Genomic DNA, 20,389 nt, shown 5'->3' with positions numbered 1-20,389 from the left:
GGAGGCTTTCCACAACATTTACGGGCTGACCCTGGTACAGAAAATGGTCACGTCTGGGAAATGCAGATGGTCTGCGAGGAAATCGTCGCTTCCGTCATGCGGGAGATGGAAGCTTCATTTCTGGACGCAGCACAGCAAAAATCAAAGGATAGAGTCGAGGTGGGGGATCCTGCGTAAACAATGTGTCCAGTTTTGGTTGGACATTTTTCACAACCTCACAGGTGACAAAAACATCTTACAGTTCTGCTTCCACAACCTCATTCAGGTACCGTGGGAGTAGCTCGTGATCGAGGCTTAACATACGCCTTACTCACAGAATTATCAAGGAGTATAGCAAGACATTTCACATGCCAATATATCACTATTTGCGGGGGAAAGTACAGAATTATCATCTTATAAATCATCCTAAAAATGGGTATGAATATCCCATGTCCACACATACCAGTCAATTAAAAGTATTCGTTTGGTTGGAAAACATTTTCTGCCCTTATCCAACGATTGTCAAATTTGGACAATGATATTCTGATGCAAACAGTTTTTTGACTGGACTTTCCTGCTCCTGTGATTGGCTAGCGACCACTTCAGGGTGTGCCCACCTTTTTGCCCAAATGTAGCTGTGATCGGCTCCTGCCCACGCACCAATTTAGTGAGCATAAGAGGTTCACAGAATGGATGGATGGATTTTCTTGGTAATCTGAGGCATTTTAATGGTTTTGGATCCTGATCATTTATACACGTTAGATACAGACAGAATATACAGTGTATATATAGTTATAGTAAGTACTGCAAGTACTAGTATTGTCAGTAGTTTGCATTTTGATTCAACACAACTGCCACACTTTTATCAATCTAGAAATTGTCAGAATAGGCAGTTCGATTTTAGTGTGACAAATGTCCCCGTTGACTGAATTACTTACCGTGTTATCACACAGGATGAAGGAGACGAAGCTGTGAAGACATGGAACATTCCCCTTTGGCAAACTGTTAAAAAATACAGTGAAATGTACATACAGTATACAGGTACAGTTTTTTCTGTTGCAGAAACAAGCACATAACAGCCAGCCTTCCCAGTTAACAGGAGTATTTGACTTTTAAATCCGTCAATGGCAGTGAATGTTTTAAGGTAATCACATTTTTCTAATAAACTCAAAGCTAAATGAAAGATCTATAAAACAAGGGTTGTTGATGTGTCCTATAATAATAATAATGAGAAATTTGCCATTCACATTATTTTAAGGATGTATTTTCAGAATTGCTTTTCCAAGTTTCACAAAATTGTAAACTGAGGTGGAAATATGTCAAATTTACCACAAGATAGTAAATTTGTTGAATGTCAAATGTACAGTAAACTATATTTAAAATCTTTTACAGAGCTTTCTTTGCTAGCTTACATTTTACTAAACATTTATTCCTAACATTTACAAAATACTAATTTAAAAACAGTGAGAATGGGACCTTAAACGTCACAAGAACACACCACATGTACGTTCATTAGTTCTTCTTGTGAAACTTGTCTGAGTTGTGAACTCCACATTGATGAAACCAGAGACCAACAAATCGGGGCCTGTGCAGCACCTCAAAAATCGCCCAAGCTTTTTCTGATTAAGTTCCCTTATCCATCTTTTTTGGTGCTGGCCCACCATTGCTTCCTTCGATGTCATCACTATATGGAAGTTCAACAGGCCCACCCGTTTCTTTGATGTTTCACTCTACATTTTGTTCAGTTCCCAGAACTAAGACCCATGTGTGGTTGGTTGAATGATCTCTCTCCAGCAGTCAATCACCAATATGGGTTTTCGTACTAGTTCCTTGTGTGATATTTCATCGAGAATAAGCTGTTTACAGCTTTGACCCTTGTTCGACATCCAAATGAGTTCATCACTTCAAGAAGGTCGTCAAAATCGAATCATTGAGAGCATGTTGGAGGACATCCTGTTCTTGACTGCTCACAAACTGAAGAAAACTTGTCTTCGGGTCACTGTGCACTGCACCAAAAAGTATTTCCTCAACAAAAGGTGGGGCTAGTTTGTTGGGAAAATACTGACAATCTTGAAATCCTTTGAGAAGAATTTGGCCAATTGCTTTCCATGATGCTTCACATGTCAATTAATCTAATTAGTGAAAGAGCAACAAAGTATTAAGTGGAAAAAAAGGATTCAAATACAATTGAGCTATTTTTATCTATCTGAATCACAACTTTCTCCCAACAACTAAGACCTTGTGGAAGATTAAAATCGAAATAGAATTTTATGATTTGGAAAAAACATTTTCAAAGTCAAAAGTGTAGAGCGGCCGAAGCGCCGACACTCTTTTGTGAGGGAACATCACAACATTAGGTGAATCTCAAAACTGGATCTCTTTTTAGCATGCTATCCAAATGAGTTGAGAATCGTATGCTCGTATTGCAATCACATAGCAATATCATATATGTGATCAACAAATGTTATCATTGGCCCAGTTACAATTAACTATGTAAAAAAAAAAAAAAATAATAATTTTAAAAAATGTTAGTGCAGAGAAAATCAGAAAGCTTACAATAAAGACAACTGCGCCTAAAAATGTCCAAATCATGTATAGTATGTTGGTAACAGTGTTGCATTACAATATTTTTATGTACAAGAAAAATAGTCCTGAAATTCTGCAGATGCTCATGACAAAACTATTTCAAAGTTGGTCTCTGGCAATGAAATCAACACTCCAAAATCTCGACATCTTCAGTTGTTTGCTATTGTGCATGTCGACAAAAACTAACTGTACTTTCAAAACTATCGTACAATAGTAAGACAAAGCTTTGCTGTGGTACTCCCAGTAAGCCAACCCAAAAGATGATGATGCTAGATGATATGACTTGACTTGAAAAGTCATTTGCTGTTCAAGTCCAAGTCGAGTTGTAAGTCTTGTAACATCGTCTCAACTCGAGTCCCTGTCACCAATCATACACACATTCACACGAATTTGCGAATCAAGTTGAATAACAAAACTGCAATTAACCGAAACAAGAGTGCACTCTCCCGCTCATGAGATGTGGTAGTATGTTGACTTGTGACTTGATGTTTGGATGTATTCTGCCGTCGCAACCGAGCTGTTGATCTAATGCTACCGTAGGCATCCTTGTTCAGGATTCTCCCGTCCATTGTTGACTTTAAACCTCATCATGAGGTCTTTCAATGTCATTGCGACGACTTTAAATCTCATCGTGATGACTCGGGTTGACAGTAATACGAGGTCGTACGTGTCGGAGGATTGGCACTCCCAATTTTGTTGTTTTACCGTTGGTCCTCAGCAATACAAACTTTTACATTAAAGTAAAATCCTGAATTCTGACTCAATACAACTGGTTACTAATCAAACAGGAGGACCGAATGCCATTCATACTTCCAAATTCTTTCCAAATTTCCAAAGAAAAGCCCAAAATGAAGATTTTTTTCCCCTTGTATTTACCTCTAACATTCACATTTTTTGACCAATTAAACCCGTTGCAATTTAAACTGTTCAGCTCATTCATACTTCAAATGTTTTACAAAATTTCTATTTTTGGGGGAAAATATTTCCTTCTAATTTCCACACTTCTTGACTGTTCCATCTTCAAACTGTTCAGCTCATTCCACATCATTACAAATCCTTCCATATCATTTAATATAATTCAAAATCAACCAATAACATTTCACATCATACCGCATTATTCAACATCATTCCACATTCCATATGGTTTCATTCAGAATTTCAGCATTCATACGCAATTCTCCACAAATTCCACAGTCTAGTTATTGTTTTAATCCATTTTATTTTGTGTTCTGTTTATTATTACTACTATTGTCATTCATGTCTCGTATCTGTCAAACGTATGTACATGTATTACAAATTCAATAATAAGACATGGGGGAAAAGACGGCAGCTGTAACTTTCGGAAGGATTTGATGTCATTTTTATGATTCCAGAGAGAATGACCTCTAATTGTAATCCTGTTTGGTATCGCCGCTGCTTTCCGACAGGTGGCGCTGTGAGCTCCTATATGGAAAGTGGTGCTCACTGCAGAAGAAACGAAGCAGAGTACGAAGTGACGAAGAAGAAGCCGGAGCTCTTCGACAACAAAAAATAAAATGTCGATCGTTTTTGTGCCTCAGAAACTTCGCGGCGATGCCAAAATCAACCAGGAAACCATACAGAGGGTAAGCCGCAACAAGCAAAAGGCTGAATTAGTTCATGTCATTTTGTTGTAATTGGCTCGTTAGGCTCCGTTCACCGCGGCCAAGCGAGCTGCCGCTGCTAGCAACGCCTGACCGCACTTTCGCCGAAACTCACAATGTTGACTTTTTTTTTTTTTTTTGTCTTCTTCCTTTCAGCTACTGGACGAAAACGACCAGTTAATACGATGCATAGTCGAGTACATGCACAAGGGACGAGCCGTCGAGTGTGTCAAGTACGTCCAATGAGCTCATTCTTGTTGCAATAAGTGTCGAGAAACCGCTTGGAATTAGTCACAAGATTACAGGTTTATTCATTCCGATTTTAATCAGAATGAAGTTGTGAAAACACCGCAGTAATATTACGAGGATAATGTCATTATGTGATGATACAGTCGTAATATTGGGGGGGGGGGAAAAAGTTAGGGGAAAATATTTATTTTACGGGAAGAAAAAAAAATATTCAAACGGAATAGTTGCAGCCTAATATATATTTTTTACAAGAATAAAATTGCAATAGAATGAGAAAATGTCACCACGTTTGTGAGAATTTTGTAATATTACAGGAAATAAACTAATTATCGTGATACTATGAGAAAATAAAATGTAGTCATAATATTGCAGAGGCAAATGGATTTTCAAGAATATAGTGATAATTAAATTTGCAATACTGCTTTACAAAAATGAAGTAATATTGCTGTGAAAAAGTTGTTTTTCCATGAAGAGGAATTTAAAAAAAATTATAATTAAATGGGGCGGCACGGTGTCCGACTGGTTAGAGCGTCAGCCTCACAGTTCTGAGGACCCGGGTTCAATCCCCGACCTTGACGGCATCCCTCACCGCTGGTGTCCACCAAAGGGTTCGGGGATTGCCGCCACGGCAGGCACCGACCACCTTACGGCCACAGCTCCGGTCGGCCGCCTCAGCAGTGGAGGCGCGGAACATGGTTCATTCGGACTCTGTGTCCCCCGCCTTCCCCGGAACATGAGCAAAGTTCTGTCGGAGGTGAGAGTTGAAACTCCTGACGGGGGATTCCACCGGACGTTCCCAGCAGAAAAAGTATACCCACACCTGCTCGGTGCCTCTCGCCGTGGGCAACTCCAGAGTGGAAGAGAGTCCAACCCCTCTCGAGAGGACTGGTACCAGAGCCCAAGCTGTGTCCGACTATATCTAGTCGGAACTTCTCGACCTCACACACCAGCTCGGGCTCCTTCCCCGCCAGAGTGTTCCATTAGGGACATTCCACGTCCCTAAATTGTAGAAGATTGATGGATGGTTGTTAGCATAGCATGAATCCCACTTTGGTTTCCGTCTGCAGATATCAACAATTCCTGCACCGTAACATCGTGTACCTGGCAACCCTGGCCGACGCTAGCCCCGTGGACAACGCACCTTCATCATCTTCATCGGCAAGTGTGAGAACCGGATGGAACCATTTGAATTAGCAGCACTTTAATTTCTTCACTGTCTTGTTCTGTTGCAGTGACCAAAACTCAGCCTCCGTGCCGCCCAGCAGCAAAATCAGTAAAGGAAGTTTATAGACGGACCATACCTCCTATTATTATTGTAATTTTTAATAATAATGTATTATTTTTGTCCTTAAACACGCTTCTGCCTCAGTGGATTTATGACTACTTTATACGAAGGAGCGTTTGGGACGCATTGAAAAGAATGATAATTTACTTGAAATAGTATGAGAATAAAGCTGTCATTTAATGCACGCTAGTTGCATTTTACGAGAATAACGTCATAATGTGACCAAAGATGTTGCAATTTTTTAGACTAAAGATGAAATGCACTAATAGTCATTGTGAAGGCAAATGTTCCAGCTTTTAACAATAATTTGCAATGTTCATTGCAGATATGAGAATAAAGTTGGGAAAATAAAAAAATATATATTGTGAGAATTAATCTAATATTGCAGGTAGAAATACATCATTTTAGGGGCATAACGTTTTGTAGCATTACAGTTATAATCATAAGCGTGTGCGGAAAAAGGCAATTTCTTACAGGAATTCATTTGTAATGTTACAGGCCAACCGATGGAATTGCAATATTAGAAGGATAAAGTTGTAACTTAAAACGTCATGAGAAAAATGTAAAAATATTATTTTCCTAGTATTTACTTGTGAAATGTGTAATTTTAGGAGTAATGACTTTTAGAATTTGAAACATTACAGGGGAAATATTTCCATCGATGGGAATAATTCAGATGTACTTTTTTTCAATAAAATTGCATGAAAAATGTCCTTGAGCATAAGCAAGCAACATTATAGTGTAGCTGTGTTAGAATTTCCTTGTCAAGTTCAACTATACTTAAATAACTAGAAATTTTGACACTCTTTAAACTTGAGATTTTATTCTTGTAAAATGACTTTCAACCATTTTTTCCTCTCATAAAAATGTTCTACTGGGGGAACTAAAGTTCGAATTACTTTCCCTCATGAAGATTCATTTCGTCTTGGTTTTCTTTTGCTTTAAGTTTATTCTAGTGGGGGGTTGGAACTGGTGAAAATGAAACTCAAAAGACTTTTGTTCTCATACGAACCAGTTTCTGCAGTATTACCTCTATTTATTCTTGTGTTATGTTGATGTTATACGCTATGTCCTAAATACAAATAAAACAATTTAATTTCTTGCCTTCGGTGTCAATTTGTAAGAAGAACAAAACAGACAGCAGAAGCAATAAAATTACTAGTCATCTTTTATTTATTTTTTTCTGCTTTGCTGGTAGCTTTCTAGACGCCAGCGGAAAAGAACAAGAAGCAATGTAAGCCTAGCAGCCCCGCCCCCTTTACATGACCTCATCTCATGTTATCATTTTTCCATTATGGTTTTGTTTTTCCCCTTGCCACCATAATAGGAAAACAGTTTAACGTGGGGGCGTGGGGGGAATCAGCTAGCAATTTCTGTCTTTAGAAAAGTAAAGTGAAGGCAAACGCTTTAAGGGAGGCAACAGACCCATAAAAGAAAAATCTCTATGTTGATTGTGCAAAGCACATTTAACTATAAAAAGATATAGTTGTACGTTTGTACAGCAAAACTGTAAACATTTTGAAGTGTGTTATTTGTTTTGTGTGTGTGTGGAGTCGTTTCATAAATACAGGCAACATTGGCATCTGCAAACTTCACAAAAACAGAACATTCGGGGCTTTTGCCATAAACACCAAATAAAACTATTTTAGCGTATTTGGTAAAGTTGGACGACTCGTGTGCTTTTTTCACATAAATCGGGAAGTGGAAAATAGCCTTTAAGTACGATTATTAATACTGTTGAGAAAAAATAACGAGGAGTCGTGGCATCTAATTCGCGGGGCGGCAAGCGAACGCATCGCCGTTCCATCTCCTGCTTTGGTTGGGAACAAGTGCTTTCGGAAGCAAAATGGCACATTGAATATATCTGTGTGAGTCCAATGAGGACAAATAAATCATAAGAAAAAAAAAAAAAAAAAAAAGTAGTGTATTTGCGTATTAACTGTGCTGAGCCTGCTCAAAGCCTCTTTAAAAATGTGAAAAATAAAAATTTATGTACACACTAGCTGTACATTTGGCAGTTACAGCTCGCTTTACACACGCTAAGGTTGTCTTTTTTTTTTTTCCCCCCCAAGCAGTCTCCAGCTCTTGCCTTAAAGGGAGTGTGGGGTGCGGGGGTCACCACCCCTCCTCACAGGGCAGAGAAATGACAGCTTTGTAGTAATGTTAATAATAGTAGTAGTAAGTAGTAGTTGGGACTGGGGAGGGGGAATGGCAAAATAGATCTCTGATATATGTAGGAGTACCAGGGCCACGCGGACGAGAAAAAAAAATGCTAATAGTATAAGAAAAAAAGTTAAAAAGTACAACGCAGAAAAAGTCGTAATGTTAAGTGCAAAAAATGTAAAGTTATGAGGAAAAAGTAATTTATGGAAAAAGTCATGAAGTTAACCAGCAAAAAAAAAAACCTCAAAACTGCAAACATTGTAAAGTTCCAAGAGAAAAAGTTGTAATGTTACAAGACTAAACGTCGTAAAGTAATGAGGGAAAAAGTCTTGTTATAAATGTTATGAAAAAGGTAACGTTATGAGAATAAGGTCATGATTTTGCGAGAAATTGTTACAAGAATGAAATCATAAAGTAACAAGCAAAAAAGTCGTAATGTTAAGTGAATTGTCTTTTTTCCTCCCAAACGTCATACTGACAAAAAGTCATGAGGAAAATGTGGTTATGAACAGTCATTTTACATGCAAACAAGGAGCAAAAAAGTTTTTGCGTTACAACAGGGGGAAAAGTCTTAATGTTAAGGAAAAGTGTGTAGCGTTACGTTAATAAAGTCGCAATATGAGAGAAAAACAAAACTCGAACGAAACAAGCAAAAAAGTTGCAATGTTAAGAGAATAAGTCGTTTTTTTTCCAAGAAAAAAGTCAGATATGAAGCCATGTCATATTACGTGACAAGAGTCAGACTTATAAGGAACGTTGGGAGAGAAAATACCAAACTTTACAAAAAAAGCACGACAAGAACGAAATGCGAATTTTACATAATGGTAACTATGATACAAAAAAAAAAAAAAAGACATTTTACCAAAATGAAGTCAGAACTTTGGGAAAAAATACTTAAATTCTGACTTTATTCTCATAAAAGAATTTTTTATTTATTATTATTATTATTTCTGATAAGTTACAACTTTATTCACGCAAATTAAATTGTTCTCGCAGAGTTCTGATTTTATTTTCGTGAAGATACATTCCTGTCAAAAAGCTCTGACTCTTAAAAGTTCGACTTCATTCTAGTCAAATGACTTCTTTCTAATGAAGTTACGACAAATTGAAATTTTACGACAATGAACTTTACATGAATATGTTACGAGAATGAATCCCAAACTTTTTTAAAAACATTTCTCAAATTTCAACTTGATTCTTGGTAAATTCTGACAGTATTCTCATAAAATGACTACATTCTACTTTTTTTCTGGTAAAGTTACAACTTTTTTCTTATAACATTACGATATTTTCTATAAAGTTAGGGCTTTATTCTTTTCATATTACAACTTGATTTCTCACAAAGTTCCGACTTCATTCTCATAAAAGTATGACTTCACGGAAGGTTATAACAAGACGGACTTTAACGAGAGAAGACATCATTTGACGAGAATCAAGTTGCAAGTTTGTAACCAAAATATTTTTCTAAAATTGAGATTTTATTCTTTTAATTATTGACTGCTTCTCCACAGAGCAATTTCTTGTCATAAGACGAACATTTTGTTAAACATTGTGAATTTGTAATTTGTAAATATGTATATTTAAAACATTTTAACATTTAAGCTGGTACTATATTTGTGAGAAAATAATTATCTAAAATTTGGATTTAATTCTTGTAAGAGCTGATTACAACTTTCTTTCACAAGAATGTTTTATATTGTCCCAAAAATAGAAATGATATTTTTTCTGTTTTAAAATGAATGTAAATTTATATTTTTAGTTTATATTTGAAGAAAAAAATCTCGACAATTTTGATACTTTTTCTCTCCATTCAAGTTCCGACTTGACTGTCTTTTTTCGTAAAGTTCTGACTTCTTTTTTGTAAAATTTAAATTCCCCCCCCATGAAGTTAGATTTCATTTTGTGGGAATTCAATGCGGTAATTGTGTCTTTATGGCGGTAGAGGGATGTATTTTTCCTGTCAGCGTGGCCCTGATCATCCTTGTCGAAATGTAGCGTATGCAAAAGAACGTCGAAGGGTGTCATAGATGGAGCCAGTGTGTTTACTGTAGCGTGTAGTATGTGTAGCGTCTGGCTCAGTACTGGTGCAGGAAGGAGGACCTGTGCTCGTGTTTCAAGGGGAACGACTTGAAGGCCTTCATGCCTTTCAGCTGCTGCTGCTGCTGCTGCTGCTGCTGCTGCTGCTGGGCAAAGGGGAACGGCGAGGAGATGGCGGCGGCCGAAGGCGAGCAGTCACCGCCGCCGGCCGCAGACCACACTGGCGACTGCAGCATCTGCATGGAGTCGCTCCACTGCGACGAGGACGATGGCGGCGGGAGGTTCATCTGGTGGTACAAGGAAGAGCTGGGATTGGTCACGCCGCCGCCACCGCCGTGGGCGGAGGGCTGCCACGGAGCTTTGGGAGGCCACGTTTTCGTTTTGCTGTCCTGAGGAGACGCCGCAAAAAGTCATCACAGGGATCTGACATCAAAGTTAGCACTTCAATGGTTACCTCCACCAAGCACAAAGGTTACACAGATTGTCCTAACCGGGACAAAAAGTAGCAATGTGAAACAAACTTTGTTGTAATATTACAAAAATAAAGTTGTAATACGATAGGAGAAAAGTTGTAATGTTACAAGAAAAACAGTCACATTACAACAACAACAAAATCATATAATACTACAAGAACCTTTTTGTAATATTTCAAGAAAAAGGTGACTATTAGGTGCAAGAAAAAAGTAATGTTATACAAATATTTTTTTGTAATATTACTACAATAAATTACAATGTCAAGAGAATAAATTCGAGAAACAATTACAAGGGAAAATCTTGTAATTTTACAAGAATAAATTGAGAAACAATGTCAAAAATAAACTTACAATATGTCTTGGGAAACAAGTCAGAATATTACAGGAATAACATTTTAATATTGCCAGAGGAAAGCTATAATCTTACAAGTAAAAACGAGAATTTTTATTTAAAAAGAAAAAAAGTTATTTGAAGAACGAAGGTATATTTCTTCACCAAAAGAAGTCCTGCTAACATTTATGGAATCGAGGCAACATTTTTCAAGAAACAAATAAGTCATCTTTTCCTCCTCCAAGGGGAAAAAAAAATTTAAATAGTATGTGACACAAGTTTTGCCAAGAAAGATGAGCAACTATCTTGCGAAAATCAATAGCGTCGCTTGTGTGTTCACCTGGTTGTCGTCAGCGACATGATGGAGGCCTGGCGAGGGTAGGGTGCACGCTTCCGGCTCGCCACAGCTGTGTTTCCTGCACACACATTCCTATTACTCCACTTCTGTTCACTTTGGCTCGTAAACGTGTCCCCAACAACGAAACTGATGATTACAAACTGCCAGTCAACCTCGTGTACGGATAGAACTGCTAAGAATTGTGTTTCTTTGTCTAGCCCACAAAAAAAAGTCTTAAGAACTCATGCCAGACATTGGAAGTCTGCCATTTTGGTGTCATTTCTGGGTGCCCTTCAAAGATGAACTTGTCCTCGACATTTTGTCACATTGCGACCACATTTCAGACACATACTATTAATAATAATAACTTTTTTTTTAAATTGTATTATTTATAATGAAATGGCACCGTGGACGACTGGTTAGCACATCTGCCTCACAGTTCTGAGGACCCGGGTTCAAATCTGGCCTCCCCAGTGTGGAGTTTGCATGTTCTCCCCGTGCCTGCGTGGGTTTTCTCCGGGTACTCCGCTTTCCACATGCATGTTAGGTTAACTGAAGACTCTAAATTGTCCGTAGGTGTGAAAGAGCGCGAATGGTTGTTTGTTTATATGTGCCCTGCGATTAGCTGGCGACCAGTTCAGGGTGTACCCCGCCTCCTCCCCGCATTTAGCTGGGATAGGCTCCACCATAACTGTGTCCCCAGTGACGATAAGCACTGTAGAAAATGAAATGAAATAATGAAATTATAATAAACTACTTATTAAATAAAATACAAATATCAAAAATGCACTGTCAAATGGTTAATCTTACTACATTTATTTATAAATTACTTTATATAAATAATTTACAGAATTTTGAAATGTAATTCTTTGATTTTAAATTTTTTCTTTTTTTTTTTAATTTTTTTTTTTACAATAAGTATTTAACAAAGATGTGAATTGTACATAAAACTATTTTACAATGTTTTCTATTCCATTTACAATAAATGTACCTATTATTGAATAACATCTTCAAATGTTAAATGTATATGGAAAACTTTGTTAGTATTTTAGATTATTATTTACACTAAAATAAATTGAATACAAATAAAAAATTACAATAAAGTAAAACATGTTAAATGTATCTCAGTTTATTTTACTAATATAGTAGTAGTAGTGTATATAATTTACAATAATTTAATGTTAAAATGTAATTTTTTAAATTTACCAATATTTTTTATTACAACAAATCGATGATTCAATTAGCCAAATATTAACTATTTTGTTTGCATATGAATAAATACATTTCAATTAACCAATTTTAGGAAAAAGGCTACATTATTGCAACAAATTTTACAGGACTCTTGACAATTGAATTTTATTTATAGAGCACCAACTCGAGTTGTCTCAGGGCACTTTAAACATGGAGGGGGTCTAAGACCAAACTTCTCACTCATGATAAACGCCAGCTGAAACCCACATGAGCAAGCACTAGGCGACGGAGGCAAGGGGAAAAAATGCCTCCTGATTTAAGAAGGGAGCAAGGCCGTATGTGACCCGCGGGCCATACTTTGCGCCCCACTGTTCCAGATAATACACGAAACATGTTATACTTCATGTGTGATGAAGGTACAGCCCTGAAGAGGTTCATAGGCGTCCCCTGGTTCAGGGTTTCTTCCTGAATGCTGCTTTTACCTTCTTTGCTTGACCGCCGCCACGAGATCGGGTCCAGAGAACATGGAGAAGAGGCTGTCTCCATTGGCGGAGGACGTCTCGTCGCTGGAGCTGGCAGAGTCTCCCTGATTGGCCGACCAGCCGCTGTTGACCGCCTCGCTGAGGCCGCAAGCAAACAACACAAGTTCTGACTCACTGCACCGAAGCTGACCCGACAAGTGTTATACACCAGGTCAGTGATTCTCAAAGTGTGTCCTACACAGGCTCTCTCTTGTGGTACATGGAAGAATCACTGCCTAAGTACAGTTCAGTTGTATTTTACTTTTTAGTGTAATACATTTGCACTTGATTTTTAAGAACTGTATGTTTTTTAAATTTCATTTAGATAAAATATTTTAATTTATTTGCAATACATTTTAATTGAAACCAAGTACAGAATTTTTAGCGTCCTATATTTAAGAGTAGTGCTAATGTTCAAACTGTGCATAATGTTATCGTGACTTACAATAACAAATATACATTTTAGAACTAAAATCAATCTAATATTTGTTGAACACTTGGGTCTACTATGCTACTATTTTTATGTTGGTCGTGATGGTGGTAATTGGAGAGGTAAAAGAACCTTTATAGGTGGTTCCGCTACATTAAGTGCCACCTACCAAAGCCTGTCACGGTAATTACTATATCGACTTATTGTTCGAAAATTAAATGGACACAATACTTTTTCTGGACTCGCTAAATGATCATTGTTGTGGCGAGCTGGCATACGGATCATGCAGTGAGCCGACAAGAGTTAGACAGCTGTGTCATTAGCCGCTAGTGTGCTCATGGAACGCTGGCTGACCTGTACACTCTTGCCAGCGTTGGCTCAGTCCAATAGTCTACAGCTTTGGTCCATGTGCAGCGCGTAGATTCACACAACATAGACACTTATGGGAAAGTTAACCGTTTGTTGTGTTCGCTAGCCTGGTCACAAACAAACGAGCAAGTTCGCGAGCTAACGAGCGGGCCTGCGAGCTAACGAGTTAAACAGCTCACTCCACCGCGGCGATGTCGTTTAAAATGTCAGCACTTCCCCTCAGAGTTGTGTGTGTTAGGCCCCAATTAACACACACGGGTTTATTATTTTCGCTAGCTCGGAACTAAACAACTCACCCCACCGCACAGATGTCGTTTAAAACGCCTCCCTGCGTTGTTGTGTATGTTAGTCCCCAATTAACACAAACACGGGAACGTTAACTGTTTATTAAGCAAAACCTCAGTGGCACACATTCATTCAGCCAGTAGTTTACTACCGCGAACGTCAACGTATATTTGTTTGAGAGGTGAAGGGCTCGTCTCCAGCGGACCAACCACACAGTTGCCAGGTTTACATGGAGACTTTATTTGTCATTCCGATTAAAATCATTCCGTTTGAAGATCTCTGGTCAACTGTTTACATGTGACGTGATAAATTCAGATCAGGTGTATACATGATGTGATCTAGATTTAATCAGGACAGCTGTGTGACGTGCACTTGGTCGTGAATGTCACATTTGTCAAGAGTGAGGTCCGTCGTCTATTCACCACAGTAGTTGGGATTGTTTTTATATGTTTATATGAAGAAAATGCTTGAAAAAAAACACCTTATATGTGTTTATATGAAGAAAATGCTTGAAAATGCTTGAAAAAAACACCTTATATGTAGTTAAAAACAAGATGTCCGTCGCATATGAGCTGTCGGAAGCCACCTTATTTACCCCGTGCGTAAGCAATGACGTCACGACGAAGCATGCACAGAGAGCTTTTCTCGGCTATATTCTGAATGAATGCATGGCGAAAATTTACTTTTGATCGGTTTGGCAAAAGGAATATAGAAGCCCCGTGAAACCAACTGAAATTCCATCCAGATTTGGCCTGTTTTTTTCCGATTAAGGCGTTTATATGGAGCATTTTCATTCGTTTGGTCTTTTAAACCGATCATAATCAAAAGAAGGCTAGTTTTGCAGTTCTTTATTTCAGACCCAGCGGGATCCATATAACAGCGTAAAGAAAAACAAGAAAGGAAATTATAACAACAACAATAATAATAAGGATTTAAAAGCAAACATTACAATAAAATAAAAACTAATAAGGGTGGGCCTTATTTGTCATGATTGCAGAGGTATTAAAAAAAACATTATCGTTTATCGTGATATTTTTTAGGAAACTATATCTATCGTCTTTAAAAAGTGTTATCTTGACAGGCCTACACCTACCCCTCGCTGTAGTACTCTGGGTGCGCCCACGTCCTGTGCTGTTCATCGGGCATAGGCCAGTTGCTGCGAGGGTTGCTGGGGCGACGTGGGTGCTGCACCTGACGCTTCTGTTGCATGGCCTGGCTCACCCCGGCCACGTAGCGGGCAAACTCCGGATCGGAGCCCACTGTCGAAAAGGAAAGGGAGAGGATAAGCATGACTTTCTGATGCGCTCAGCTTTTAAAATGATTCCGCAACAGACTGTTGACTGTGGTGGAAAAACAACAGAGTGGAGAGTAAGCAAAAAGAGAAAACTGCAGACAACAACAAGAGCATAACACCAATGTGCTGTTATGAGGCCAGTTAGGATGGACAGAGAAACAAGACAAGAATGGTGGGAGATCTCAGTAAGCACTTGACAAGTACAGTTGAAACATATTTACACTTCCCCCCCAACCCCCACCCCCCTAACGGTCTGACATGAAATCAGACTAAACCTGTTTTAGGCTAATTAGGATTACCAACATTAATTCTATTTGCTAAATGCCAAAATAATGAGAGAATGACTTTAAGGCAATTTTCTATTACTTTCTTCAAAGTCAGAATTTTAGATACAGTAAGAGTACTACGCTTTTAAATAATTTGTGAAATCCCAGATGATTTCATTCCTTTGGAAGCCTCTGACAACATTTGCGTTAATCAGAGACACACCTGCTTATGTATTTGAACTGGGCACACTTGAAATACATGGGTTCTTTGTGTAACATGGGAAAGTCAAAAGGAAATCAGCCAAGATATCAGGAAGAGAAATGTGGACACAAGTCTGGTTCATCCTTGGGTGGAATTTCTAGATGCCTGAAGGTACTATGTTCATCTGTTCAAACAATTGAAAGGCACGTATAAACACCATGGGAATGTCCAGCCATCATATTCCTCAGGAAGGTGACAGGTTCTGTGTCCCACAGATGAAATTGCTTTGGTTTGAAATGTGTCTATCAACCCAGGAACAAAAGCAAAAGACCTTGTGAAGATGCTGGCTGAAGCTGGTGAGAGTCATTACCCACAGTGAAACAGTTACTGTACTGACATGGGCTGAAAGGCCACTCTGCCAGGAAGAAGCTATTACTCCAAAAGAAATATCAAAAAGCCACATTACAGTTCGTAAATGCACACAGAGACAAAGACAAAGAATAATGAAGCAACATTTCAAGACATCAGTGAGGAAGTTAGAATTTGGGCGCAAATGGGTCTTCCAAATAAATGGACCTTAACCCGAAGAATACTGCCAAACTGCTTACAAATGGCCATTGCAAAGCCCTCATCTCAATCCTATTGAAAAGACATAGGATGAGCTAAAAAGGCACGTGCGAGCAAGGTGTCCTACAAACTTGGCTAACACCAATTCTGTTAGGAGGAAAGGGACAAAATTCCTGCCAACTCTTATAAGAGGTTTGTGGAAGGATATCCAAAACATTTGACCCCAGTCATACAGTTTAAAGGCAATAGTACATACTAACTATTAATGAAATGTATGTAAATTTCTGATTTCAAGAAAGTATTTCATGTCAGACAGTGAGGACAAAAACTTGCCTTTCTATAGTGTATGCAAACCTTGGGTTTCAACTGTATAATTCAGTTGAATTGACTTGGCAATGAAGTGCTGTGTCCAAAAAGGAAAATTCTATCAATGCTGTCTTTATGGGGGCTGGTGTTCATTTCGCTGTTCGCACCCCTTTTTGATTTTTGGGAGGGAGAATAAGAACACTAAAAACACGTGGTTGGCATGGGACGGCACCAACATATACAGGTGCATCTAAATAAATCTGAATTAACATTGAAAAGTTGATTTCAATAGTTCAATTCAAAATGAGAAACTCATAATATAGCAGGGATGGGCAACCTTTGTGATATCGAGTGCCAGTTTGATTTTTTCTTAAAGGAGCTCAGGAAATAGAATTTTCTCAAATTCACACTTTTCTGATTCTGATTCTGATTTAGCTGATAATCAACATTAATAATGAACATTTTGGGTGGTAACTATGTAATGGACGGGGAGAATATAAAAACGGTTATGTACAGTAAATTAAGCTGTCAGGTAAATGTAACAGATTTAAAAAGCAGGACAAATTTGGCTTAAATGACATACAGTACTCACCCTTTGTCAAAACTCAAGTGACGTACTATACTTGAGTTCATGTGCATGTGAAAGGCCCGGTTCGACTGGGTTTGCCTTGGACCACGCCACCATGCTTAGCCAGCGATGGCCAGCCCACAAACTATTGACAGCGTGGTGGATCACTGCTTCGATTAACAAGGCAGCCTGCTGCATGATGATTATTGGCACTTCAAACGTACCTCGCGATTGTACGTTTCATTTCCTCTGCGGGCTGCATACAGACAGACTCCCCCAGCCTGCAGGCTTCTCTTGACTGATCGATTGTGAGGGCTCGTGGCTGCTCTGCTCCCTGCGTGTGAAAGCCGGTGAGCCCGTCTGACAAAGGCCGCAGCGAGCTGAACTAAAGTACCCCTCAGTAGAAGCGAGAGGGAACGATAACCATACAATTACAAACCATATGGTAGACGTTTTTACAGCACACGTACAACTCTATCTGCCGCGGTCGCTTGCTTGCTCGCATGTCACAAGCTTTTTTTATTGTATTTATTTATAATTTTTGTAAATATAAACACACATATACGTTGGGCGAGTCTTCAAAAAAAAAAAAAAAAAATCATATGCCGGGTTGCTGGTACCTTAAGCCATGCCGTTGCCGTTTACAGTACATGTCAAGAACAAGGACAGTACATGTACAAGAAAGGACTCAGGAATCACTCTGCCAGTCCCTCTCCTGAGATGCTTTCTAACATCACTACGACTTTGCTCTGCCACCCTCTCAGCACATACACAATGAATGGGAAAGTCGCCGACGGCTTGCGCTACTTAACCCCCAGCGCGTCAGCGTTTATGCCACGGAGCACCACATGGTACACGTGCCAAAGGTTGCTGACCCCTGTAACACAAGTTTATTTCACACAAGGGAAAGTATTTTTCAGAAGGCAAACTCTTACCTAATTCCTATATTAAAAATCATTTTGATGCTTTTCTTCTGTATATTCCAATTTCTTGAGATGGTAAATTTGCGGTTTGGTAGATGTGAGCCATAACATTCATATTAATAAAATATTGAAATATTGTGAATATATATAAGTTTTAAGCTAGTGAAATCAAACATTACTATGATATTCTAATTTATTGAGCTGGACTTGTACTTTACAGTACATCCAATGTATATGTTAGCATGCACAGCATTTAGCTGTGTAGACTGAATGTAATGGTGGCTTTGAGGGGTACTTTTGTCTTGGATACAATGGATACAATTAAACAAAGAGGAGGCGGCTGTTACCTGCGGGGTCAAAAGGCAGCGTGTCTCCTAGGACGCCGAAGACGCCGTCACTCTGCTCTCTGTTGGGCCACGTGTTGTTGCGGGGCCCCTGAGGCTTCTGGCCCAGCACCTCGGACATGACGCTGTCCATGTACGTGCTCACCAGGCCTAGGCTGTACAGGTCCGAGCTCAGGTCCGGCAGCCCAGGGGAGCCCCCCCACTGGCCAATGGGACCCAGGGGTGACAACCCTCCTGGTGGAGGTTGCTGGCCAGACGTACCCAGCCACTTGCTGGCCGCCCTTTGCTGCGGAGGAGGAAGCTGAGGGGGCGGTGTCGGCTGCTGCTGGCCTATGGGCTGCAGGAGGTGCTGGTAGTACTGCAGGGCCTGGGCGGAGGGCTGCTGGGACACAGGCAGAGGTGTTGGTTGTTGTTGTTGTGATGGCGGTGTCGGAGGCTGAGCCTGGGGTTGGGACAGGCTGTGCGTCCCGTGAGAAATAACCGAGGAAGTTGGTGAAGGGCCGGCAGGGGGTTTGAGCTCAGCGGGGTTGGCGGACGCCACAGAGTTCCTCCTCTTGACGAGCGGGGATGCCTGCTGGGATTTGCCCATGTTAAACCCTGAAAGAAAGTCGATGACGTCCTGCATCTCCTGGTCCGTCGGAAGGTTCATGCCCTGCTCGTCACATGCCAAACCATTCATCAGTGGATTTTGGGGGCCCGCTTCAGGGCCGGCACCCATCTGCAGCAGGCTGTGGAGCCGGCCCTCGCTGTGGCCCAAGGTCTTAGCCTTGTCTTCGGAGCTGCTGCACGTCAGCATGCTGCGGGACGGCGTGCTTGGAATTGAATAGCTGCCGCCGCTGTTGGAGGTGGACAAAACCTTCTTGGTGAACTTGGACGTCAGCTTGGAGATGGTTTTGGGGAGGCCGCTCGAGGTCTTGGAGCTGGTGCCCGGTGGCAAATCTGTATGGCCGCCAAAGTCCGGGTTCTCCCGCTGCAGCTGAATCTGGATAGTCGGCAAGGATTGCTCTCTTCGGACAGGAGAGAGGAACAAGTACAAGGGATACATTTCAGACCCACCATATAGGTGAAAAGCCATGATAGAGAGAGTAGGCTTGACATGATCAGGATTTTTGGAGCCAATCATCGAGTTTAAAAAAATCGATAACCGATCACCGATCCGATCACAAGATGGAGCAATGTTTCTATTTAAATGACCTGTTCATTTGGGTACTTAATTGCTCAAAAATTATATTTACAATAAATAATGTACCTTTGTTCATCTATTTATGCCAGTGAGGCATAGCGACAGACAGAAAAAATGTATGGTCTTTTGTTAGATGGCAGGAAGTACATAAAGTATCCACCTTTTGTGACATTTGTGTTTGTTGGTGTGCTGTGAGATTTTTCAATTGTAAAATATGTGCCTTGGCTCCATCATCCATCCAGCCATCCATCATCTGAGCCGCTTATCCTCACAAGGATCGCGGGAGCGCTGGAGCCGATCCCAGCTATCATCGGGCAGGAGGCGGGGTACACCCTGAACTGGTTGCCGGCCAATCGCAGAGTACACATTAAACAAACAACCATTCACACTCTGAACGGGCAATTTAGAGTCTTCAATCAACCTACCACGCATGTTTTTGGGATGTGGGAGGAAACTGGAGTGCCCGGAGAAAACCCACGCAGGCACGGGGACAACATGCAAACTCCACACAAGCGGGGCCGGGGATTGAACCCCGGTCCTCAGAACTGTGAGGCAGACGCTCTATTCAGTCGTCCACCGTGCCGCCTGGCTCAATCATAAAGGTCAGATATTTACAGTACTACGTCAAAAGATATGAGACAATGCTACATATAAACTAGCTTTTGTATTCAAATATACTGTTCACGATGCCAACGCAGTCTTTTGTGGAGCCGATCAATCGGCAAATTATGGCATTAAAGCCGATCAGCCTAAAATGCAAACTATCGGCCGATACCGATCAGGCCAATCAAATCGGTGTAAAGTCTAATAGGGAGACCATATAAAATTCAAAAATTTTGAAACACACTTTTTAAACTCATTGTAAACATACTTGAACA

At 39.9% G+C, this 20,389-nt stretch overlaps 2 protein-coding genes across 3 annotated transcripts in view; one reads left to right on the top strand and one right to left on the bottom strand.

Moving 5' to 3' along the window:
* Positions 1–4,043: 4,043 nt before the first annotated feature.
* Positions 4,044–7,453, top strand: ss18l2 (ss18, like 2). Of its 2 annotated transcripts, XM_061669365.1 has the most exons (4): positions 4,044–4,169; positions 4,344–4,420; positions 5,504–5,594; positions 5,669–7,453. In XM_061669365.1, exons 1-4 carry the CDS (start codon positions 4,101–4,103, stop codon positions 5,669–5,671), a joined length of 240 nt encoding a protein of 79 aa, XP_061525349.1. In that variant the 5' UTR covers positions 4,044–4,100; the 3' UTR covers positions 5,672–7,453. The 2 variants fall into 2 exon arrangements, with proteins under 2 accessions (XP_061525349.1, XP_061525339.1); XM_061669355.1 differs by having other exon boundaries at positions 5,504–7,453.
* LOC133397892 (granule associated Rac and RHOG effector protein 1-like) overlaps positions 6,877–20,389 on the bottom strand; it is a 68,990-nt gene continuing 55,477 nt past the window's right edge. The window contains exons 10-14 of the mRNA XM_061669309.1: positions 18,332–19,335; positions 14,952–15,117; positions 12,736–12,873; positions 11,066–11,141; positions 6,877–10,310 (exon numbers count right to left, since the gene is read on the bottom strand). Of these exons, the coding sequence (XP_061525293.1) occupies positions 9,960–10,310; positions 11,066–11,141; positions 12,736–12,873; positions 14,952–15,117; positions 18,332–19,335 (1,735 nt within the window). The 3' untranslated portion in view covers positions 6,877–9,959. The remainder of the gene's footprint in view (positions 10,311–11,065; positions 11,142–12,735; positions 12,874–14,951; positions 15,118–18,331; positions 19,336–20,389) is intronic.

Source organism: Phycodurus eques, chromosome 2 (assembly GCF_024500275.1).
Source record: "Phycodurus eques isolate BA_2022a chromosome 2, UOR_Pequ_1.1, whole genome shotgun sequence".
Classification (NCBI taxonomy): Eukaryota; Metazoa; Chordata; class Actinopteri; order Syngnathiformes; family Syngnathidae; genus Phycodurus; species Phycodurus eques.
Note: the sequence above shows the minus strand (reverse complement) of the source record. Positions and strands in the feature narration are given on the sequence as shown.

Coding starts and splice junctions, on each gene's coding strand:
- ss18l2 (XM_061669355.1), top strand. CDS start 4,101: ATGTCGATCGTTTTTGTGCCTCAGAAACTTCGCGGCGATGCCAAAATC. Junction 4,170..4,343: donor ACCAGGAAACCATACAGAGG/GTAAGCCGCAAC, acceptor TCTTCCTTTCAG/CTACTGGACGAAAACGACCA. Junction 4,421..5,503: donor CGAGCCGTCGAGTGTGTCAA/GTACGTCCAATG, acceptor TTCCGTCTGCAG/ATATCAACAATTCCTGCACC.